At 38.5% G+C, this 25640-nt stretch overlaps 1 protein-coding gene across 4 annotated transcripts in view; it reads right to left on the bottom strand.

Annotated features, from left to right (window-relative positions):
- The window catches only part of nbr1a (NBR1 autophagy cargo receptor a), a 74211-nt gene that overhangs the window by 12525 nt on the left and 36046 nt on the right, over window positions 1-25640 (bottom strand). For 2 of the 4 annotated variants that reach the window (XM_043675022.2, XM_043675026.2), the window contains exons 9-20: window positions 24728-24934; window positions 23188-23326; window positions 20457-20741; window positions 19728-19817; window positions 18214-18381; window positions 17893-17968; window positions 14864-14971; window positions 11399-11554; window positions 10289-10393; window positions 7269-7629; window positions 6407-6513; window positions 3230-3302 (exon numbers count right to left, since the gene is read on the bottom strand). In XM_043675022.2, coding sequence (XP_043530957.2) covers window positions 3230-3302; window positions 6407-6513; window positions 7269-7629; window positions 10289-10393; window positions 11399-11554; window positions 14864-14971; window positions 17893-17968; window positions 18214-18381; window positions 19728-19817; window positions 20457-20741; window positions 23188-23326; window positions 24728-24934 — 1875 coding nt within the window. The remainder of the gene's footprint in view (window positions 1-3229; window positions 3303-6406; window positions 6514-7268; window positions 7630-10288; window positions 10394-11398; window positions 11555-14863; window positions 14972-17892; window positions 17969-18213; window positions 18382-19727; window positions 19818-20456; window positions 20742-23187; window positions 23327-24727; window positions 24935-25640) is intronic. The other 2 variants (XM_087977845.1, XM_043675024.2) reach the window with 2 other exon arrangements.

Genomic DNA, 25640 nt, shown 5'->3' with positions numbered 1-25640 from the left:
GGCTCATATCCTGGGCAATTCCTGATTAAAATTTCAACAAAACTTAGCAGTTAACTATCTGTTGTCACTGAGTGCAGCACTCTCCATGATAACCAGTCTAATTGGTCAAGGTTTCTCTTAATATATTTTTTGAGACCTGTATTGATAAGGGCAAAATGAAAGCTTCGACAAATGTGCTTTTGCACAGAAATATTTATTTTTGTGTGAAAAATTGAAATAGGAATAGGGCATTCAATACTTTGAGCCTGCTTCACTGTTCAGCAAGATCATGGCCTACCATCAATTCAGTGTCCTGTTTACACATTGTCCTCAAACCCTTTGATCTTTTTTAGCCCTAAGAACCATATCTAACTCCTTCACAAAAACATTTAATGTTTTGGCCTCAACTATTTCTGAGGCAGAGAGAGATCCACAGTATGCTGAGCTCTCATCTTCAAAATGTCTCAAAAGGTATCATGGTCATAATATTTCATTAACTTTTAAAATGTCGCAATTGACATAAGTATGACAACACAACAGCTAAGTTCAACATGCAATGATATAAGCAGATAATTGATTTCAGTGGTTTTGGTTTGTGAACTCACCAGTTCTTGAGTAATGGTTTGGGAATTTTAACATTCATGTAAGGGGATAGATGGAGTCTCACGTGAATGTGCTTTTGAAAAATTACACCTCAGTATGGACTGACATGTCATTCTAAATTGCGTGTTCAAGCCAGTGGAATGGAACTTGCTCTTGGCTTTCTACTTAAAGGTGGAAATCAAGTGAGCCATGGTTAATCTTTCAAATGGACTGTCGTCAGGTATAGGAGTTACCACTAAAAACAAAACTTATTGGTTTTGTTGAAATAGTAAGATACCTTGTGGAAAAAGTGCTTGATAAAGGTGCCACATCAAAAGACTATTGTAGAAACAAAAAGCAGCATGACGTTAGAGTAACATTTTGGCATGGACAGAAAATTGGATTGCTAACAGGAAAGAGTAGACAAATTGGTTGAAAAGATGAAACAAGTAGTGTGCCACAGGGATCAATGAATCAACTTTTGACAATTCATATTAATGACTTGGATAAAGGGACAGATAGTATGGCTGCTATAGAAAAAGCAAAAATGTAAGCTGCAAAGTGGACACAAGGAATAGAAGGAGATATATCTAAGTTAAGTGAGTGCACGATGATCTGGCAACTACAATATAATATGAAAAAAATGTGCAACTATCCATTTCGGCAGGAAAAAATATAAAAACATTTTAACTAAATGGACAGTGACTGCAGAGATGAGAGTCTGGGTATTCTCATGCATGAATCTCGAAACACTAGCGCACAGGGTTCAGCTTTCCGAAGGACTTGGTAATAGAATGTTGTCACACATTGCAAAGGGAACTGAATTCAAAAGTAAGGAGGGTTTGCATCAGTTATACAGGACATTGATCAAAACACATCTGCTGTATTGTGTACATTATTTAAGGAAGCAGTGGGTGGATTATCGTATGAATAAAGGTGGGACAGGCTTGGCTTGTATCTGTTTGAGTTTAAACAGATACAAGCCTGAAGAAGGGCTTATGCCCGAAACGTCGATTCTCCTGTTCCCTGGATGCTGCCTGACCTGCTGCGCTTTTCCAGCAACACATTTCCAGCTCTGATCTCCAGCATCTGCAGACCTCACTTTCTCCTCTGTTTGAGTTTAGAAGAGTAAGACTTGACTTGATTGAAATATACAAAACTGACGGAGCTTGACATGGTGAACAGGAAAGGATGTTTCTGTTCATGAGAGATTCTAGAACATTGGTTTGGCTACTTTTGGAGTATTGCATGCATTTCTGGTCTGCCTGCTTTGGGAAGGATGTTGTGAAACTTGGAAGAGTTCAGAAAAGATTTACACAGATGTTGCCAGGTTGAGGATTTGAGCTATCGGGAGAAGCTGAATAGGCTGGAGCTATTTTCCCTGGATCATCAGAGGCTGAGGGGTGACCTTATAGAGGTTTATAAAATCATGAGGGCATGGATAATGTAAATAGACAAAGTCTTTTCCCCTGGGGTGGGGAGTCCAAAACCAGAGAGCATAGGTTTGAGGTAAGAAGGGACAGATAAAAAAAGGACCTCAGGGGCATTTTCTTCATGGAGGTGCATGTATGGATTAAGCTGCCAGAGGGAATGGTGGAGGCTGCTATGTAAAAAGCATCTGGATGGGTATAAGAAAAGGAAGGGTTAAGAGGGATATGGGCCAAATGCTGGCAAATGGAACCAGAATTATCAAGGAAATGTGGTCGGCATGGACGAATTGGACCGAAATGTCTGTTTCCATGCTAAATATCTCTCCGAGTCTAGAACTAGGGACATTATTTAAAAATAAGGGGATCTCCATTAAGACGGAGTCAGAGTCATAAAGCATGGAAAAAGATCCATTGATCCAACTCGATCATGCCGACCAAGTTTCCCAAACGAAACTAGCCTCATTTGCCTGCGTTTGGCCCATATCCCATATACCTAACCAAATTTCTGTGAAATGTTATAACTGTACCCGCATTTACCTTTTCCTCTAGCAGCTCATTCCAGAAACTCACCACCCTGTGTGTAAAAAAACTGGCCCTCAGGTCCCTTTTAAATTTCTTATCTCACCTTAAAAATATTTCTCCTGATTTTGAACTCACCCATCCTAGGGAAAACACCTTTGCTATTCACTTGACCTATGACACTCATGATTTTACAAACCTCTAAGGTCATTCCTCAGCCTTCTACGTGCCTGTTAAAAAAAAATCCAGAGCCTAGCCTTCTAACTCAAAACCTCCAGTCCTGGCAACATCCTGGTAAATCTTTCCTAAATTCTCTCCAATTTAATAATATACCTCCAATAGCAGGGCGACCAAAACTGTACACATAAGGTTAATTATTTTCTCTCAAACAGTTGTGAATCTTCTGAACTCTCTTCCTCACAAGGCCAATGGAAGCAGAAGCTTTGAATACTTTTAAGGCAGAGGTGGACAAATTAGTGGACAAGGGATTTAAAGGTTATTGGGGTAATCAGGAATCTGGAACTGACGCTACAATCAGCTTAGCCACAATTTTATTAAATAATTGAAAAGGTCAAGAAGCAAGAGCCTTACTCCTAGTCCTAACTTGTTTGTTCCTAAGCATACTTCAATCTTGAACATTTTTAGTTCCATCAAAAGCAAGCAGATGCTGTATTGCAAAAGCATTTTTAATAGCAAGTCTGTGTAAACAGTGCTTTCACCTTAAATGAGGGCACTGTATATTTTTCATGGTCTTTGGTGGTTCTGCAAACTTTATCTCCAAACGTGTAGACACTGAAAACAGATGGTATAACAATTAGTCTCAAAATAGCAAGATGGTTTAAAAGCAAAATACCACTAGGTGTCTATATCATTAATACAAAATTTCCTTGCCATTGCCAGAAAAATTGACATATGGTCATAAGTTGACAAAAATTCATTTGTGATTGGCTTTAACTAATATTTGTTATTAACAATAGCGAAAGAGCTGTATCATAATTGTACAACTGAGCCAAGTATCTGGTTAATATTGTATTTAAACACAGTACTGTACAATAAGTAGGAGAATGAAAACTGAACTGCATACTAGTTAAAACCAGATTGAGACAGTATTCACACCTGTCATTTTTTCAAATGCTGATCTGTGTATTTTTACCAGTTCCTTTAGGTCCTAATGAGCCCTAAGGTGGCCAAATTGTTGTCGAAAGTCAAAACACCCAGACTAGCCCATCTCAGCAAAAGAATGAAAGCTTACACTTGGAACATTTGCCCAGGTAATCAATACACAGTTGACTGCCACTTAAATTGCCTGCTTGCATTCATTAAAATGGCTGTGTGGCATCTTGTGAATAGTGCATGCCCAAAGGGCCTCTCCCAACGTCAACCAGCTGATTGAGAGTAAGCTATTTTTGCAAAATATTTTGTACAGCACTTCAAGCTATAACCCCTTTCACAGTTCACTTGCTACTGCAAGTTTGAAGAAGATTTTTGAACTCAATTTCCTGGGTACTTGGTCAAGACTTTGTCAACACTCCAGCAAAAGTTATCTGAAAAATTCTGAGGGCTTCACCTAAAAATAGTAAGTGCTGAGCTACTTCGCATGACTGACGCATTGAGTCACAAAGAGAAAAAGCAAGAGTGCTTGGTCATTGGTAACTTATTGAGGTTCCTCTTAGTTTGCAGGATGAAAAGAAAATAGATTAAACTACAAAGTGCAGAACCAGTTACTGCAGGAGAGGGGAAGAGAAGGGTGAAGGTTTCCTTGCCCACTGAAAACAAAACATTTCTCCGTCTCTGGATCCTGCCCACCTGAACCTCTGATGTTGCACCCAAAATCTTGTGCTCCCTGCCTATTGGTTCCCTTGTCATCCTGGAGCTGCACATCAGCAGCACATTATAACCTTCATTTGAAGTGGTGGTTTCCAGTTCATATACACAGCCCAATAAAAGTGGTGCTCAATCAGCCCTCAAATGCTGAAGCTGTTTTAGAGCCTCCAAGTCCAAATTACAGTAAACATTAATTAGAACCAAAACCAAACTAATACCAGGCATCAAACAGACTTGTCTTATTAACTTTAAAAAAAATCACGACTCCAGGTTATAGTCCAACAAGTTTATTTGGAAGCACTAGCTTTCAGAGCGCTCCTCCTTCATCAGGTGTTTCTGTGTCTTACAATTTTATTCTCCACAACCATCTGATGAAGGAGCAGCGCTCTGAAAGCTAGTGCTTCCAAATAAACTTGTTGGACTATAACCTGGAGTTGTGATTTTCAACTTTGTATACCCCAGTCCAACACCGGCATCTCCAAATCTTGTCTTATTAAGACAGCATCCACTTCGTAACGAGTTTCACCCTTTATTGAAATTAACTCTTCTGTTTTTAATTAAAAAGTTTCCATGATGCCAGTTTTAACTTATCATTCAAAATAATAATAACATGGGCTGAGGAGTGGCAGATGGAGCTTAATTTAGATAAATGCAAAGTGCATTTTGGAAAGGCAAATCAGAGCAAAACGTATACACTTCATGGTAAGGTCCTGGGGAGTGTTGCTGAACAGTGACCTTGGAGTGCGGGTTCATAGTTCCTTGAAAGTGGAGTCGCAGCCAGGAAAGGCAGTGTTTGATATGCTTGCCTTTATTGATCAGAACATGGAGTATAGAAGTTGGGAGGTCATGTTGCGGCTGTACAGGACATTGGACCTACCACTATTCAAATATTGTGTGAAATTCTGGTCTCCCTACTATCAGACTCCATAGAATACAGAGAATGCCTGCAGATTGGAAACAGGCCCTTCAGCCCAACAAGTCCACACCGACCCGCCAAAGAGTAACCCACTCAGACCCACATCCCTACCCTATTATCCTACATTTACCCGTGACTAACACACAGAACATGTATATCCCTCAACACTATGGGCAATTTAGATTAGATTAGATTCCCTACAGTGTGGAAACAGGCCCTTCGACCCAACAAGTCCACACCAACCCTCTGAAGAGCAACCCACCCAGACCCATTCCCCTAACACTACGGGCAATTTAGCATGGCCAATTCACCTAACCTGCACATCTTTGGACTGTGGGAGGAAACCGGAGGACAACCACGCAGACACGGGGAGAATGTGCAAACTCCACACAGACAGTTGCCTGAGGTTGGTCCCTGGTGCTGTGAGGCAGCAGTGCTAACCACTGAGCGACCATGCCGCCCTCGGAAGGATGTTATGAAACTTTGAAAAAGTTCAGAAAAGATTCACAAGGATGTTGCTAAGGTTGGAGGATTTGAGGTACAGGGAGAGGTTGAATAGGCTGGGGTTGTTTTCCCTGGAGTGGCGGAAGCTGAGGGGTTTATAGAGGTTTATAAAATCACAAGGGGTATGGATAGAGTAAATAGATGAGGTCTTTTCCGTGGGATGGGGCAGTCCAGAACTAGAGACCAGAGATTTAGGATGAGAGGGGAAAGATTTAAAAAGGACCTAAGTGGCAACTTTTGCACGCAGAGGGTAGAGCATGTATGGAATGAACTGCCAGAGGAAATGATGGAGGTTGGTACAATTACAACATTTAAAACGCACCTGGATGGGTATATATATAGAAAGGGTTTGGAGGGATATGGGCCAAGTGCTGGCAAATGGGACGAGATTAGGTGAGGATATCTGGTCAGCATGGACGAGTTGGACTGAAGAGTCTGTTTCCGTGCTGTACATCTCTATGACTCTATAACTGTCTTCAAAATTTGCAACACCAGCTGAAATACTCCAGTGCAATACAGCAACCAAAAGACAATTGAAAGCTAGAATCAAGAAAAACTAAAATAACCAGCAATGAATACTCATGAAGAAGGGAAGCTACAACAATACAGCAACTGGCAACAAACATTTGCAACTGTGATATTCCATATTTACCATTGTTTTCTTGATGGACAGGTGTTGTAACTGCAGTATCCTCCATATCAGCCATTACCAATACATCAGGCTGAACTTCATTTGAATTTCGAGTTGAGGTATCATTCCTTCAACAATAAAGCATGAAAACAAATGAAAATTTGTTGTCCATGCGAATTTAATTTATTACCAACTTAAATTATAAACTCAGGACAAGCATCTTCATTCTAACATTACAAAAAAGATGTATACTAGATTAGGGTTTTTAAATGTTTTCATGAAAGTGCCTCATTTAAATAAATGCTCCCATTGACAACCACTTCACTTCCCTCTAACTTCTTGCATGTATGAATTTTCATAGGAGGTGTCTTGGGAATATTATCATGAGAGTGTTCTTACAGGAAAGGTGAAGGTATTCGAATTCAGTAAAAACGCAACATGACCTGATTCTGTTTGACCCAGGATCTACACTGCCATAGAGAGACAATAAAAATCAATAAAGGAACAAAAAAAACACAGGAAGTGCATTTGGTTACTAAACCAGAATCATAATGGATAATTGATTAACTTAGCTAACTAGTCACAAACTGGATTCTCAGGAACTTGAATCATACAGGATATTTAGTTTAATCCATTAGACAGCCAATAAAAGCTTTCTGAATGTTAGTTCTAAAACATTTTATAATCATCAAAATCATTTGATTGTGACATTACTAAATTTCTAAACTTTGGTTTGCAGAAACTAAATTATATGCTGTGGGGAGGCAATGCTGCAACTTAAACATTCCAAATGTAATCAGTGTAAATTTACAGATGAGAGTTATTTAAACAGAATACATGAGAATATTTACTGCAATGTATATTACCTGCTAAATAACACTACCTTTGGTGGAGCAAAGGTGCAGACAGCACCTCTGGTTTAAGGGGCTCCATATCCAGTGTCTGAGATGTGCACAATATGTCATTAATGTTTTGCAACGGAAGTTTGTTTTCATCAACTCCATTTGCACTCTCATTCACCTCTGCATCTGATACAAATTCTATTTCATCCTCCATTTCTTCAGGTTGGGAAACGGCAGAACTGCATCTAGATTCTATCAGAGGACGACTGGTATCAAAACACTCTGGTAAGATAATTATGTAATCCTCTGAACACTCTGAGGACACTTGGCTTTGTATGTCACACTTCTCTTCTTCAACATCTACAGTGGAACTATCAGCCACATCAGGTTCAAGCTCATTATCTGCAAATCAGAAGCAAACAACAGCTTATTCTTTAAAAAATGGATCAATAACCTTGTCATCCATTTAAACTGCAGTTTAAATGATGGTCAAGAGTGACATGTATGAAATTCAAAGACTTGATGCTCATTCTCAACAAGATAATGGTTATGCATTGGCTTTTCCTTTAGTTTTAGTCACCATGATTGCAAAAGATTTTGAAAGATTGGAAAATACATTAAAAGGAATAAGGATGGCATAAATGCTGCATAATTCAACAGCAATCTAGGAATGCATTTTTCCAAGAGTTGGCTAGTAATGCAATGGCTCTAAGGGATCTGAAATACATGGCTCTGTAAATTAAACTGGAAAGAACTAAGAAAAATTGGAATGGTGAAATAAGTTCCCTATCTTTCTGATACAGAGACAAGAGTTACTCTGAATAGAAAATAATCCTTCTAGGCTTACAACAATATTACATTGTAATATCTAGTACATTTCGCTTAACTGAATTTTTAAAATAACTTTATTGTTGTTCTCAGAAGATTCCAAAATAAGTATGCTTAGCCTCATTCTGCAGTTGAAATTAATAGGATACTTACAAGAAAAAAAACGCTTGGCTGGGAAAGACAATACAAATCATTTCAAAATAAGCAAAAGCAGCGTACCACATGTCAGAAATTGTGTTGCTAGGCACTATCAGTAATGGAAAAAACTGAAACAGCATTTCTGAACATCTGGGTCAACTGATAATTGTAAATCTAAAGATTGTCTAGCATCTTATATAAATACCAAAATGGAAGGTTAGGAAAGAATAATTCTGTAGAGAGTAACTAGTCTCCTATCCTCCCAACGTCTATAGGGAATGTCTCGGAATGCACTCCATTTGTCAGGATGGTGTGGCTCCAATAACACCTGAAAAACTCAACACCATCAAGGATAAAGCAATCCAGTTGATTTGCACTCCGTTCATCATTTCCAGTATTTAGTTCCTTCCCCAAAGCAATAGCAGTGTGCACCATCTCAAGGTGCACTAACCCAGCAAGGTTCTTTCAACAGCACTTTGCAAATCCTTGACTTAGCATCCCTCGTCTGTAGGTTTTCAAGGTTTAGTGCAAAGTTTCATAGCCGGTTGCAGTTGTAGTGGATATGTTCGTAGAGATGGAAAATTGGTCTGCAGCTGTTGACATCTAGGTGACATCTCAGTGCCGTGGAACCTCCTGTGAAGCACTGCTGTCCTGTGTCGGTTGGAATTTGTTTGGTTTTGTTCCCGCTGCTCCCGGTTGTTCGTTGCAGTGGTCGGTATGTTGGGTCCAGGTCAATGTGTTTATTCATGGAGTCCGTGGATGAGCACCATGCTTCTAGAAATTCTCTGGCTGTCCTCTATTTGGCTACAGTAGGGACAGTTGGTCGTGGCGTTTAGTGGCTAGTGGATGTTAATGAATTCGGATCGCACGTGGTCTGCCTGTCTATCCTATTCAGGTTGTCAAACGCATACAAGAGAAGCTGCATTTGGACCCTGTTCAAAAGGGCAACAGAACACGGTAGCACTCCCAATCCGCGAAGAGAGGAAGAAGAACACCGCTCCAAAGTTTTTGCCAAGAACGGATATCCCTGCAACTTTAACCGCAGATGCCTGGCAGACAAACAACGTAATGAGGACATGCCATGACCCATCACACTAACCACTCTACCTTATATAAAACATATCTCGGAACTGACAGCCAGACTTCTCTAACCACTCGGATTCATGACAGCACATAAACTGACAGCCACGCTCAGACAACAACTCATCAGAACAAAAGGCCCAATACCCACCACGTGCAGGACAAATGTGGTGTACAAGATCCCATGCAGCGGCTAAATAGGACAAACAAGCAGACAACTAGTGCCCTGCATTCCTGAACATCTACTAGCCACTAAACATCACAACCAACTGTCCCAAGTAGCTATACAAAGAGACAACAAGGACCACAAATTCGATTGGACAACACAACAATAATGGGACAAGCCAAACAGAGGACAGCCAGATAATTTCTGGAAGCATGGCACTCATCCACAGACTCCATCAATAAACATGTAGACCTAGACTCAATATACCAACCACTGCAACGAACAACCGAAACTAGCAACCAGAAGCAGCAGGAACCAACCCAAATAAATTCCAAATGACACAGGACAGTAACACTTCACAGGAGGCTCCACAGCACTGAAGATGTCATCTAGAGAGCGGACAAAATGCCTACAAACCAATTTCCCACCTCAGCGAACATACCCATAACAACTGCAACCCTTGACCTCTACCGACCTGAAACACAAAGGCAACAAATGCATAGGATCAACACAAATATAACCTTGAAAATTTTTCTTCAAGCCATATATTATCTTGACTTGGAGCCTTATCAGTGTTCTTTCAATGTCATGACTGAAACTCGTAGAACTCCCTTCCAATGAGCACTATGGGTGAGTCCATATCCTCAAAACTATAGTGTTTCAAGAAGGCAGCCCACCACCACTTCACTAGGGCAACTGGGATGGGAAATAAATGCTGGTCTAACCTATGAAACCAGATGCCACAAGTGAATATTCATTTTAAGTGACTGACAGCCATGACTTTGTTGAACAGTGGCAGATCAAGTTCTTATGGATAGAAGGGCGACTCTTGTTCCAAAGTTCTATTACCTTTCTCTGGCAACACCTGTTCTTCTGTGGTCAGAACGATCCCACCAGGTTTTCCTTCTTTGATGCCAACAGAGCAACAGGTTTCTTGCAGATCTTGGGAGGAGCCTGGTAAAAATGAAAAAAAAAAACTGGCTGAAAGACTAATGGATAACTTTTGCCTATACTTGGGGAGAGGGAAAGACAGTCTATGAATGATTAAAATGCACTTATCTCCCTTTTAATTTGCCTTTATCACCAGAACAATTAACAAAATCGGAAAGGGATGATGCTACTCACTCCAATTTGCTGTTTTTTTTAAATCATTGATGTTAAAAAATTTTGAGGACTGCACATGTAACATGAAAGTAAAATTCTAGAACTTCTACAACTACTCAAGCACATTTCATTTGTTTTACTTCTCCCTTTTTCTCTAAAATTTACTTTAAAAGTAATTCTCATAATTCTTAAAAACTGAATAACATACATCCTCTGTAACAACTAAAAACATCATTCATTCATTGATATTTTAAATGCAATCGTGTATCACGAATCACAAAATGATTAATTATAGTTAAGACAATTTTGTATGGAACAAAGATTACTGTGGAAGTATAAATCTATTACTCATTTAGTAAGACTGTAAAATTTACTGCAAGTATGCCAACATGGTAGCAATACCACAACATCAAAAAGGCCCTACATGATCTTCAGTGTACAGTTTATAGAAATGATCAGATGTTTTTAAAGTCTGATCTCCAGTATAACTATTTCAAGATGTTTACTTTAGAGAAACTATTTTGTTCCAAAGCAAATAAGTAGCGTCAATCAAACAACTCCACTGGAAAACAAGGGAGCAATCTAGAACAGAACACTAAACAAGAAATAATTTTTCACCTTAACAATTCTCCATCTGAGAAATAATAGTACTGTCAAACACACCCATTTCCTAGCAACAAATTGAACTATTTATCATCATGAAACACATAAAAGATGACTTATCCACTGAGGGGATATTATAAATCCTACATTCAACCCTCCACAAATGTTCAAAGTTTCCACACAAATTCACAATGCTAATGTGGCACTGAAGTCAATATTGTTTAGTATTTTTAACCCCCGACAAATGCTTACTGTCAGGTTTACCCCTGCGGCGTGGCAGCAAATCAGGTGCCTCATCTAAAGCTAGAGAACGAATAACTGTCTCACAGACAAACTGAGTTCCACTGATGTCTTCCTCGCCTTCTTCTAAATGAGGATGATCTGTTGGCTTCTCCATCAATGTCACATCTGTAAGGAAACAAGCATAAAAAATGATGCAAATGACCAAATTTAAAACTAGGTTGATTTCTTGATACCTATCTTGTAGAAATTGCAGGATTAAGTGAGGCAGAATATTCAGAAGTGCAACTTCTAATTTACATATATAAAAGTGTATACTTCAAAACAAATAATAAGAAAGCATCCTTTATACAACTGTAAATAGTAGTTTTCAAACCACTTAAGTGATAACCCAATGTTCAACCAAGATATTTATTCAAGTATTGACCACCGCAATATCATTTATTCAGTTTATCTTCAACCCATCTTTGGGATTCAAAAGGTGCATTTATTTGCTCATGATTAGCTATCCTGTAGGCAATAAGAATCAATCTCTGAATGTGCAGAAGAGGTAGACCAGTAAGAGATAAGCTCCTTATCATGAAGGCCATTAATAATTGTTTTAAAAAACTGAACAATTTGAATGGTACTAATTTTTTTCTGGTGCTGATCCACAAATGAGCAGAATTACTGAATTCAAATACACAATATATATGACACTTTTAAAAGAGAATGGTGTTTCAATTCTCTGATTAGTTGCAGCTTTGAAAAAAAAAATAAAGATAAGCTGTCAAAATGCCCATAAGTCCAAAGACTTTTGTTATGCTTTGTACATTACATTACCAGGAATCATAATTTAAAATACAAACAGCAAATCAGGAAGTTAAAAGCTCCAGGCAAAATTTTCCCATTTTCAGACAGTGTTTGCCAAGTGATATTTATGGCACCCAGTCCACCTTGACAATCTTCCATTCTTCACCTCACCAACAGCTGTTTGGTACCCTAGCCATGGATTCACGTGGCAAGAGAGACAGAAGTGATCACTACTGTCAGGACATCCATACCAGTAGTGGCATACTTAAAGCCTAGCACCACTTCAGATGCTGCAAGCTAGCAACTGCCCTTCACATTGTGGTGCTCGACTATTATCATTGAGGAAATGGCCCAAGAAGGTAAGTTAGCCTTCCACTTTATGACCAGAGCAAAACATGGCTGCTCATGTGGAAAGAGGATGACCTCCATATCAAAAACCAACTCACTAAGCTTCAATATGCTGTTCTACCCTGCTGTCCTATTAACTCCACTGCTAACTCATTCCTAAATCCGCACAAAGCTTCAATCTTTCTAATAGAACTAATTCTTTTGCCAGCACTGGTAGCACTCAGAGAACCTCCACCCATGAAAGATGCCACTCAGGGGATGCTGTAGCAAGGAGTTCACCTGCACCCTCCTCAAAGACTTTCAACTTGGTGGATTCTCAACCTAGAATATACTTGGAACCACAATCTGGTGACATGTCTCCTCGGGTGACTGTGGAAGAAACACCCCAGGTCTTTGTCATTCAGAGAACTGTCAGAGATCAGAAATTTGCTCTGTCCCAGTTAGATGATGATTCCATAGACACTACCATTAATGACTTTTTCAAAATGCACAGGAAAATCAGACAGGTTTGTTCAGAGGTAGTTGGTAAACTGGTCACCCATTTGACTGTTCAATGCTCCCCACTGTGGCAAGCTGTCTTCGTATCCCTCTGCACTAAAAAGCAATGCAAGCCAGCATTTGCAGTCCTCACTTTCTCCAAGCCACAGATGGCAATCTCCAAGTAAGCATAAAGTGAGTGAATAAGAAAGCAAGCTAAAATCCTTAAGATTCAAGCTGTGTTGGTGCATGAGATGATGTGCTCTCTGTCAAAAGCATGCAATGTTTGCATGTCCCTGAGCTTCCAAGTGTTGAAGCATTGAGAGATATGGTTCAAAAGCAACTATTATGATATGGTGAGGCTGGTGGCTTGCCAGTACCATGACAAAGGTCAAAAGAGAGTGCAGGGATGTTATGCTGCATACACAGTTGGATGATGACAGGTACAAGCATTCAGCCAACTGCAGTTGCCAGGTACCATTTGGGAATTCGTGCCATTTAGTTTCTCAGGCAAGGAGAGGGGAATTAGAAGTGATAATATAAATGAGTTGGACTAAATGAAATTTAAATGCACATAATAAAAAGGTAACACTGCTCACTGGAAAGATTCTGAAGCCAGCATTTAATCCTGAAGAGGGAAACTGTCAAACTTTGTCATCAAAATTCAGATGTTTTTCATTCGCACTGTATATTCTCAACCTTTCCATCATTACCTAGGGAGGGAAAAGCTCCACCCACAGAAACACTTGTAACTTACGATTTCTGATAGTAAAATAAATGAGTTATGATTGGATTAAAATAGAAGCTCAAATAAAGATAAACCGTGTTAAAAGAAATTGAATTTTTCATAATGGAGAAAATTTTTTTTCAGTGAGGGCATTGAGCAATAATCATGAGTTTTGTACACCATTAAAAACCCAGTTACACCTCACTCAGTAAATATTACAAAACAGTTTATCAAGGTTACTTGAAGGGATAACAGGGCAAGAGTAGAAGCTGTTGTCTTCTTGTTATTCCATTGAATTCCATCTTCTGACTGGTAGGGTTTGGGGCTGGTCATATCCTTGCATAACTATTACATCAACAATTGCTATTTCTGGAATTGTGTGAGATCTCGCAAAGTTGAAGTTAGCAGTTGTCACGACTGCCACCACAATAATCTTGGAGTAAAATCTTCCTAAAAATATCCTATTTAAATTTTGTCCATTTTATTTAATTCAAACTTCCCTTGGCACGATGTGGAGGTGCCAGCATTGGACTGGGGTGGACAAAGTTAAAAATCACACAATACCAGGTTCTAGTCCAACAGGTTTATTTGGAAGTGCAAGCTTATGGAGCTAGCTAGCTGATTAAGGAATAGCGCTCCGAAAGCTTGTACTTCCAAATAAACCTGTTGGACTATAACCTGGTGTTGTGTGATTTTTAACTTCCTTTGGCACTGCAGTGAAGAGATTAAAAATGAAAAACCTGATACATTAGATGCCATCCCCTGAAGAGAGAAGAATGATAGACTTATGATAGACTTAAGTCCAGAAATTCATGGGAAAGCAACAATTAAAAAATCCAATGAAAGATAAAATAAGTTCAAAAGGAAGGATAATTTTAAAGTCTGCCAGTGTAAATTCTACCAACTTAATGTGAAACATTAGCAAAAGTTTTACATGGAACTTGGGATTCCACTTCACCACTAAATGCAGTATAACTACACAGTTCAAATCCAAAAAGGTAGAGAATCCAACGCAAGGCGAATTTAACATCAAAGATGATGTTGTTCAGATTACAAATGTTTTGAATAACAACTATTGCAAACCAAGTTGTTAATTCCAAGTCCACAGTATCTAAATAAAAAAAATTTCTCACCAAACCGTGACTTGAAAATCGCTTCACTTTCCTCTTCAATCTGACCTAAGCCTGGCCTCTCCATCAGTGGGCCATCATGTGGCAAAGGTGACATACATGGAGTCATGTCTTGGAAACAAAAACACAATTTTAAACTTAAAAATTACATGTAAAAAGATACAAGTTTAAGAAAAAAAACTTTAAAAAGGAATGTTCAATGAGCACTTTTATAGATCAACAATTAAATAAGTGAAGTGATACATAAGCTTAGAAATGGTAGTTACATAACTAGATAGCTGCTTAATTATGGCACAGAAACAAGAGACTTGGCCTAACTGATTTATGCCAATATTTATGCTTCACATGAGCCACTTAATTATGCCTTTCGATAATAACTGTTTATTCCTGTCTCTTCACCTATCAATCCAAACAAGCTTCCCCTTAAAATGCATTTGTGCAGCTTTCCTCAACTGTACCATATGGTAGCAAGTTTCATGTCCAAGCCACACAATTTGGGTAAGATGATTTTTCCCAAGCTCCTGTTTTGATGTATTAACCGATATTTACAAGTCCTTGTTTTTGATATACCCACAAGGACATGTTCTTCATGATTTTGCAATTAGAGGAACCTCGATTATCCAGCATTCAATTATCCGAATATCAGATTATCCAGTAAGATTGCAAGGTCCCAATGCTTGGCTAAACTATGTTATCCAGCATTTGATTAACCGAACAAAATACTCCCCGTCCGTGTCCTTCTGATAATCGAGGTTCCTCGTAAAACATTCAAAATTTTAAACAACCTCAAGCAGGCTTCTTTTCCAGGCCTGAGCCTGTTCAGTATTTTTCTGATAGTTGTAATCAGAGTTCCCAACCTTACAAATCTACTTTTACATTTCCACCACAAGTAATTTTGGCATTATTGAAAGTGAACATCCTGGGGGGACGGGTTTGTCATAAGAGGTTGGATTGACTTAGCCTGTATTCACTGGAGTCTGAAAGAATGAGAGAGATTCCCAATGAAATTCTGATGAGGACAGACAGACTGGATGCAGGGACTTTCTTTCTCATGGCAGATGTGGCAAGATTTGGAGGTGGGGTGGAAGTGATAGAGGGAAAGGGAGAGTGAGAGGACAAAAACAAGTGTCCAGATCAAGGGGTCTCAGATTACATGGTAGGCTACTTCAGGCAGAGAGGAGGAAAATTTCTTAAGAGGTGGGAAACTTGTGGAATTTTCTACCATTGAAGACCGTGGAGGTCCAGTCAATGAATATATTTAAGGAAGTCACTGAATACATAAGTAGATTTCTAGAAGATAGAAGATGTTGAGCAGTATGGGGTTATGGGGGATGGCGGGGGGAAGAAAATGTATTGCACTAAGTTAGAGAATCAGCTATGATCATGATGAATGGAGACAGCAGGCTCAATGAGCCCAATGGGTTCCTCTTTTGTGTGTTTGTACCCCTGTTTCACTTTTGTATTTTGGAGGTGAAAACTGCTCACAGCACTCCAAGTGCAGTTAAGATTTTCAATTCTATTCTATTCTATAGTAAATTTAGGTTTCCAACAAGGAAACAGTCCTCTGGGCAGACTGACTGGTTAACCTGCACTGGTGTGATTGTCTTGATTTGTTACCATTTAATCCAAGTTTACAAATTGATGTCCCTATTTTGGTCATTATAAAATACCTGGAAGAACCATAACTTATTATGCAGAATTACCATAACCTGTTATATTACAGAGAGAATAAAGGCACATATTGACTTTATTCAATTTTGATTACTTTGTGAACAAATCTAAATTTAGCGTAAAAGACATGAAAAATAACTGAAACATTATACTATGCGCAAATTGATGATTATCCAGTGCTTTACTGCACACAGTCCTGCAGTAACATCTCTCCAGTCACACTGCTAATTGCCATAATACATATTGTCATTATCCTGCCATAAGTACAGACGATCTCCAAATCCCAAACGATAATCAACTATGGAATAAATGCACAAAGTAAAAAAAGAGACAAGGACATTATCGGCAGTAACAAAATCCTGACATTTAAATGAAAGTACAATTTATAATGTTGGAAAAACCTTCTAGTCTCTACTGTGACTAAGCAAATCTTATCCAACTCTTCATTATTCTATTTACAACCCTTAAAAAAAACTTCATAGCTTTGTTTCACAAACTCTAATATGATAAAATTGAAGCCCATTAACAATTGACAGGAATATGGATTAAAATACAGAAAGCAGCTGGCCCATTTGCCAATTTAAATTGTACAAATGGTCATCAATTTTTCAAAATTCTTTGGGTCCAATCTTAATTTTGAATCACTTCTCTTCCATATAATCTGAATAATCTGAATGGAAAACAGAAACAAATTTATATCTCTCATTGTAATTGAATATGCATTTCTTCATACCAGACATATTGTAGTGAAGTTATATTGTATTAGGTTAATTTAATTAGAGGATGACATTAGCTTGCTTACTCTGTTACACCACAGAGAATGTTTTCAGTAGACTACACCAATACAATTCCAGTCAAAATACTAAAGGTTTTCTCAATTTGAATCAAGTTTCAAGTCACACACAATGATCGAGGGGTAGTTACTAGCTCAATCCAAGTCTGAAATAAGGAGCATGAGTTTGTAGTCGAGCTTTTAATAATCACGGACGGAAAATTAGTAATTGGTCAAAGACCTATACCATCACAGCAGTCACAGGCTGTTCTGTAAGGCACTGCTGTAATGATGAAAGGCTTAATGAAGAAGGCATTTCTGATGAAGGGCTTATGCCCAAAACATCCTGCTCCTCGGATGCTGTCTGACCTGCTGTGCTTTTCCAGCTCCACACTTCTTGCCACTCCTGTAATGATAATCTTACATTCTTAACTAATGCTTTTAACAATAAGCTTGATTTACATCTTAAGACTAAAATGCAAAAAAGTGAATTAAATGACTCAGATTTTCTATCAAAATAGAAGTTAAATAACAAGGCTTGTTAAAGCTGCACCAACGCTTTAGACTATTCAAGTAACTTAAATCTTACCAACTGGGGTGTTGTTTGGTACGTGCTCCATTTCTTGCACAATATTTATATCCAACAGTTCAAATGAAAGCAAGTCCTGTAATATTAAGCAAACAAGCAGACAATGATGCCTTACTGCAGCCATCCTCAAAATGTGTTCTCAACATTAGAATTCAGACACTATTCCAATCATATGGGTGAAAACAAGTTGTGCTGTTTTAGGAGCTGCATTTATCCACTGCATCAGTTCATAATGTGCAAATCATGTCAATAAATGTATTTCTACAAACAAAAAAAATACTTATTCAGTGTAGTTCAGGAATTGCAGCATATGCTATATACCTGAGCAGTCAGAAGGTCTATAGATGGCACCATCGTGTACAGATCTCTATTCTGGTCTTTTCGCTGAAGTTTGCCCAATGCTATGCCTGCTGTTTTTGCTGACTCTGTTGCTTCAAGATCAGGCACAGTTGGTTGTTTCTCAGTTTCTATATTCAAGGAGGCCTGCTTCTAGAAAGAAGGTAATTATAGCTTTTATCCATGTTGGTCAAAGCACTATCAAATTCGAACTGATCAACTGAAATGTTCGAAACCTGTTTCCACATTTCCACCCCCCTCCCCTGTTCCATTTAAGCTTTTGCTAATTCTTTGGAACTATTAAAGGCAATAGTGGACACTCTACAACAGCAGTCAGTTAAACCTTTACATATTACATGAATGAAAAAATATTAAAATGGACAGTTACAGAAAGTTAAAAAGGAACAAATGAGTCCAAAGGCTAAAACTAATGAACTAAATTAAACAACAAAGTCGATCATAGAGTCAGAGAATCATAGAGATGTACAGCATGGAAACAGACCCTTCGGTCCAACCTGTCCACGCCGACCAGATATCCCAACCCAATCTAGTCCCACCTGCCAATGGATAGGACTCGTACACAAGCCACAAAGCCAACTACTTTGATCCCTTGCCTATACAGAATTACCTTATCAGTCAGTCTTGATTACAGCAGTAACAGGGATAGCAAAGTGTGCATGTTGATTGTGCAGATCAACAGCTTTGGTCTAAGCTGTGATGTCTACAAGCAATAATGGCCTGTTGATACTCAATGATCTAGATGACATGAATGGGATTCTTTAATGGGACAAGACTAATATTCACCAGAGAGATGAGCCTTGGCTTCAGACAAATTTCTCAACTCAAGTTAATTAGAATGCATATTCTTCCATCTCCACCAGGAAGTCATGCCAGATTAGGATGGCGAGCTAGCACTGGCAAGGATAAAGATGAGAACCAATTTGAAAGAAGAAAATAGTTTTAGTTTCAAATCTTTACTACAGCTAATATGGCTCATGCATAGCTATCTGAGATGGTAAATAAGATCCTAACAATCAAACTCTATGATCAGTTGCATCAGCCTCAAACTGCTGGACACTAGTTCATTTGGGGCAATTTAATCTGTTCTGAAGATGATTCATTGGACCCGAAATATTAACTCTGACCTCACTCCACAGATGCTGCTAAACCTGCTGAATGTTTCCAGCAATTTCATTTTGTTTTTTTTTCCCAATTTAACTTGCATGAGCCAAGGGTTAGGGTGGGTGGGTGGGATATGACAGACAATGCTGGTCCTTAAGTATCTTCACATGCCTGACCTTGATCCATTGAGAAAAAAAAGAGACAAAATTGAAGATCCATGTTTTTAAACATTAACAACAACGTAGAAAATCAGAAAGGAAAAAAAAGAAAGCAACATTCTTTTTAAGGAAAAAGATTGAAATGCCCAATGATAAGCACATATCTCCCTAAAGCTCAGAATTCTCAGCTCTCCAAAACATGGATTTATCAGTGATTACTTGTGTAGTTGCTGTGCCTGCACATTCCACTTCTTCAGGATCAGGAGCAACGTGCTGCTCTTCATTACCCGCAGCCAAAGGAGCTTGAATCTAAAGAAGAAAACTCCAACTGTATTATTCTACGATTAAGTCAATTACTGCATCCTCATGTACTCAAATAATTTTACAACTCCCCCAAGTAAGTGGACCTCAGTCAAAATGACAACAGAACATCTGCATGATGTTGGTAACTATCCATTTTTTTGGTTAAAATGAGTTGGTGAAGAGAGTTCAGTGTCTAAAAACTGCATGGCTATCAGCAAAATGCTCATCCACATGAAGCATCTGTGCAAACCTAAACTGCACAGAGTCAACTGTCTCTCTGCTAGACAATGAAAAGGAACAGGAAATAAACCGCAGGCTCTCACTTCATTTGGCTTTAGCGTAATCAGGTATAAAACGGAGTTCAGATATTTAACTTACAAGAACATATTCAAAGATGGCCACATTTCTTCACAGCAATGAGAAAGTATTAACAAAATTATGTTGCTATTGCGTTCACTTGAATGTGTCATAACTAAGTGAAGCAACCTGGCAAATGTGTATGTTTTATTTGCATTGCAATGTGCAATGTGTGAAAAAGGGCAAACGGTGTTTTTATGCAGTTTGGTCACCTGAACATACAATACAAAATTTTACCCCAAAGAAACAATTTACATTGAGAAAAATATTTGAAGTCAATCAACTTACTCTATGGTCAGGAGATCTAGTCTTGATAGAGCTAAAAAGGGAGGTTTCATTTCCATCTACAGCTTCAGTGTGCAATGGCGAGTCAATAATAATGCTGCACCATACTCTGGGCCCAAATTGCTCGCCTTTATGAGTTAAGCGCCAATGTGAAGTATAAGTGCCTTCAAAGGTGGGTGCAACAAATTCCACTGACACAACACCAATGTCTCCTGGTTGTAGGAATGGAACAGAAACTTCCTTTTTAGCAGGAGAAGCCAGGATGAGATTGCCCCACATGAACTGAAGCTGTCAAAATATGAAAAGTATAAATGAAATGAATTTTAATGTATTAAGCACGAGAGTAAACTAAATCTGGCTTTATTTAAACAAAATCTGTCCATATACAAAGATGTTAAAGGGAATTGACAAAGTAGATGTAGAGCAGCTGTTACCCTTTATGGATTAGTGGTGTTGGAAGAGCACAGCAGTTCAGGCAGCATCCAAGGAGCAGTAAAATCGACGTTTTGGGCAAAAGCCCTTTATCAGGAATAAAGCTTTATTCCTGATGAAGGGCTTTTGCCCGAAACGTCGATTTTACTGCTGCTCGGATGCTGCCTGAACTGCTGTGCTCTTCCAGCACCACTGATCCAGAATCTGGTTTCCAGCATCTGCAGTCATTGTTTTTACCTAGTTGATTGTTACCCCTTATGAGACAATCTAGAATGAGGGGTGAGTTTGAAGACAAAGTGTAGCAGATTTATAACAGAAATGAGAAGGAAGCCCTTCTCTAAAAGATTAGATTAGATTCCCCTACAGTGTGGAAACAGGCCCTTCAGCCCAACAAGCCCTCACCGACCCTCTGAAGAGTAACCCACCCAGACCCATTCCCTCTAACTAATGCACCTAATGCTACGGGCAATTTAGCATTGCCAATTCACTTGGCCTGCACATTTTTGGACTGTGGGAGGAAACCGAAGCACCCGGAGGAAACCCACGCAGACATGGGGAGAATGTGCAAACGCCACACAGACAGTCGCCCAAGGCTGGAATTGAACCTGGGTCCCTGGAGCTGTGAGGCTGCAGTGCTAACCACTGAGCCACCTTGCCGCCCTATGGGACAGTGCCCAAGGGACATGAATCTGTGGAATTCATTACTCCAGAGTATGGCAGCAGCTAGGACACCAAATAAATTTAAGGAAGATATAGACAGATCTTTAATTGGGAAGGGGTTCTATAGAGAGTGGGCAGTAAAATCGGGTTGAGGCGAACGTGAGATCAGCCATCATCAAACTGAATAGTGGAGCATGCTCAAGGTACTGAAGTACTTACTAACATTCCTAGTTCTTATGTTCTCCCTTCTCACAAACCATTTGGCAACTGGTCAAGACTTTGTAACTTAACTGCTGACAACATTGATCAATAAGAGTGAAAATGTTTATCTAGATCCAAGACATTCAGTTCAGGAACTCGGAACGTTTTCATTACTACCACTTATTTCAACACTAACTTCCACTAAATGAACAACAAATAGGGATCTATGCAAAACAAGCTCAGGAGTCACTTCTTCTATTGTTACTGAACATATATTTAGATGACCATAATAACAAAGCTTCTTATTGCCTTCATTTCAAAATAAAAACCTTCCCCCATACTACTTCCTATAATTTCTAATTTGTGTTTTGTAATGTTCTTGGACAAATTTGCATTTGTCTTGCCTCTCTCCAAGACTGTACAGTATATTTCATTGACAAAAACAGATCTCATCTTTCAAATTATTTATACAAATCCTACCACCATTCCATTAATTTTTGCCTGTAATAGAATACACTATACCCTTTCCATTCGTAGAAACGCTTTGTATTCTGGATCTAGCGTTACCAAATCTTCCTTCCGAACTGTTCTTTTAACTCACTGCAATTTGCCTTTCGGGGAAAGTAGCACAATTCAAAAAGCTTTTCTTTCACTGAACCCAATTACATTTAAATCATCCTCTTGCTTCTCTTATTCATGTGCATCAAGGATATGTACTCTCTTGTTGATTAAAAATAAAGCCCTGAACCCACAGCAAATCATAATATACCCGACTCAACACAAATAATGTGCCTCTTCCAATTTATTTTCAACTAATTGCTAGGTCCCAGAGCAGCGGTTTTTACTTTCTTTGTTTTGTTTAGTACAGGCAGTCTTCAATTTAATTCTAAAGAATTTGATTGCATTCCTGCAATTTCCTAGCCAATTCAACTGACTTATTTTTAGATCCCAACTTTTTTAATTCTTTAAATTTGATTACCAAAATGGAATAACAAAATTTTAAATTTCCAGTTTGGTCAGAGCAGACAAAGAAACACACACACAACAATACACCCCATTCCTCCAGATTTATCTGGCTTCAAGAGTAATTCATTATCTTGACACAACACCATTGAAACACTGGCATTGGGAAATCACTGTGTTTGGCCTGTTGTTCTTCACCTTCCTGCACTGATTCAATTAAGACCAGACAGTACATGACTCAATAAGAAAAAGAGAGCAGATGTGCATGATATATAATGATCCTACACATGAAAAAAACATTTAGAATGCATTGATGTGACAGGCTATTAAAAATGTTGCCAACTGTCATATTCAAATAGGAGGTTATCCATTTACAGCCGCAAAATTCAAGTTTGATTATAACCACTTATCAGTTAGCTATCAAACCAGACATGAAGAAATATTTTCTAAATTGTAATATAACAAAAAAGCAATTTACTTTTGTAGCAGATGTCCAATTAGCATTGCCTGTGTTCTTCATTCTCCAGTGTTTGATAAATTTGATTCCTGGCTGAAGAAGAGTACCATCTGGAAAGTTCTCGTCCACAAATTCAGCACCTAATGTTAAAATAACAGGCCTGCAAAATGAAATAAAAATACTAGTAAAAACAAAGAGAATAAAGCAAGACTACTTTGTGTTGACAACAACTTAACAGTTAAATCCAAGGGAAAATTCATGAAATGGTGCAAAGTAGATTTAGTGAAAAGTTCCATGGTTAAGGATATGGAGTTGTTTTCCTCAAAAGGGTCTGGTTCCATGCTGTACATCTCTATGACTCTATGATTTAAAACATTTGGTTGTGTGGAGAATTGATACATGTCCATAGGAATGAGGTGGGGAACGTGATTGACTAAATTATTCTTCAGAGAGGCAGCTTGAACTCAATGGACCATACTGACTTTAATTCATGAATCAAATGATCTGAAAACGTCAATGTTTACCAGACAGACTTAACAGGCTACCCAAATGTGAATGATCCAGTATGAAAATGATGACTCTCCACTGGCTATCTAGGTTATCAGGATTTAGAATGGATTCCCGTCCCACATACCTCCAAAACACACTAGAAGCCAAATTTTCTGTGAATGTATTTTTTTTATTTCTGTTGCCAATTTTGTGTTAACGCACAACTCACTTGTAAACATACAGCCTTCAACTTCAGTCATTATGTATCCCCTAAAATTGTCAAATTTAAATACTAGCTTTCAAAAAAAAAATCTATTTGAGTGCACACTAATGAGAGACCAGTACCAATAAAAATAAGTTAAATTTCTCAGACTGCAATCCACAGAACTCACTTCTGCCTCTGGCCCTGGAAAGTCAATGTTATTAGAGGGGAGGTCTTACAGAAACATATAAAATTATGAAGGGATAAGATAGAGGTAGAGAGGATGTTTCCACTAGCAGATGAAACTAGGACAAAAGGGCATAGCCTCAAAATTAGGGGGAGCAGATTTAGGACCAAATTGAACACTTCTTCATCCAGAGTGTTGAGAATATGTGGAATTGTATTCCCAGTGAAGTAGTTGAGGCTTCCACATTGAGCTTCTTTAAAGCTAAAATAGATAATTTTTTGAACAGTAAAGGAATTAAGGGTTATGGTGAGAGGGTAGGTTAAGTGGAGCTGAGGCCATAAAAAGATCAGCCACGATGTTACTGAATGGCGGTGCGGATTCGAAGGGCCAGGTGGCCTACTCCTGCTCCTGGATCCTATGGGTTATTTTGCAGTGACAGGTGATGGAGTTTGATGTCTGTTCACAGATTATCAATTGGGTATATCAGATAAACAACTTATACAGACCTATTATCACTGACGTATTGTTAATAAATTACGCTGCATTCTATACGACTATTTCGGATTTCTGAAAGATACAAGGTACTGCATTTGTTCAAACATTAAAGAAGGGTTTCATGACTTCTATGCTTGCTGCAGAAAATGCTGCAATGGTTCTCCAACAGTTAATGATCCTCTACTTACACTGCTGAAACGCGCTGAACTCTTTTAGGTTCTTGTGTTGGCTGATTCAAGTGCTCACCAAGATGCACACCATTCCATTGCAAATGTTTCTTCTGCAATTTTAACTGCTTTTTAATCTCCTTAAACTCTGCTTTGCGTTGCCTCTTTTCAGTTCGTAGTCTTTGTTTTTCCGCTTTCCAAAAGGTTTTATCGATTTGTCTCTGCAGCCTAAGAAAAGTTGAAATTGCACAATTCAGAATTTACACCAAATTTTCCTTTCTAAAACATAAAGAAAGCAATCTTCCTAATATTGTCTTGAAATAGTGCATAATAGAAAGATACAGCATGCTTGACAATGCAACTAGCCCAAAGGAAACAAAAAGCAGAGAGAACTGCATTTATGTCAGTGCCTTTCACAATCATTAATCACTCCACAGCACTTCACACCCAATGATGTATAATTGCTATTTTATAATTAACCCAAAAGCCAGCTGGCACACAACCACCTCCCACAAACTGCAATGTTATAGCAACCAGATAATCGGTTTTAGAGATGATTTTTGAGGGATAAATCACTTCAAAATAATGCCAAGAGTTCCTTCATATCCAGGTAGAGAACACATTAGCTCGACATCTTATATGAAGGACAGCATTTTGGACAGTGGAGGATTCACTCTATAGTGAGGAGAACAAAGATCTTCACGCTCAAGTTCTGGAATGGGATGTCATCCTATAATCTTCTGACTCAAAGACAAGATGTAGCTGACACTTAAAGAACAAACTTTACCCCAACAAAGCTCAAGGTTCAGATTTACAAGTTGATCAGAAAGTCAATATAGAAGCACATTGCAAAAACGTCACATTTGTTAGAGGTTCCTTTCAGAAATAATGTTATATACATATTATACACTCCTGAATAATGGATAGCAAATCA

This window comes from Chiloscyllium plagiosum, unplaced genomic scaffold (genome assembly GCF_037043375.1).
Source record: "Chiloscyllium plagiosum isolate Xiang-an unplaced genomic scaffold, Cpla_swu_hap1 HiC_scaffold_32, whole genome shotgun sequence".
Classification (NCBI taxonomy): Eukaryota; Metazoa; Chordata; class Chondrichthyes; order Orectolobiformes; family Hemiscylliidae; genus Chiloscyllium; species Chiloscyllium plagiosum.
This window is presented reverse-complemented; position numbering and strand designations above follow the sequence as displayed.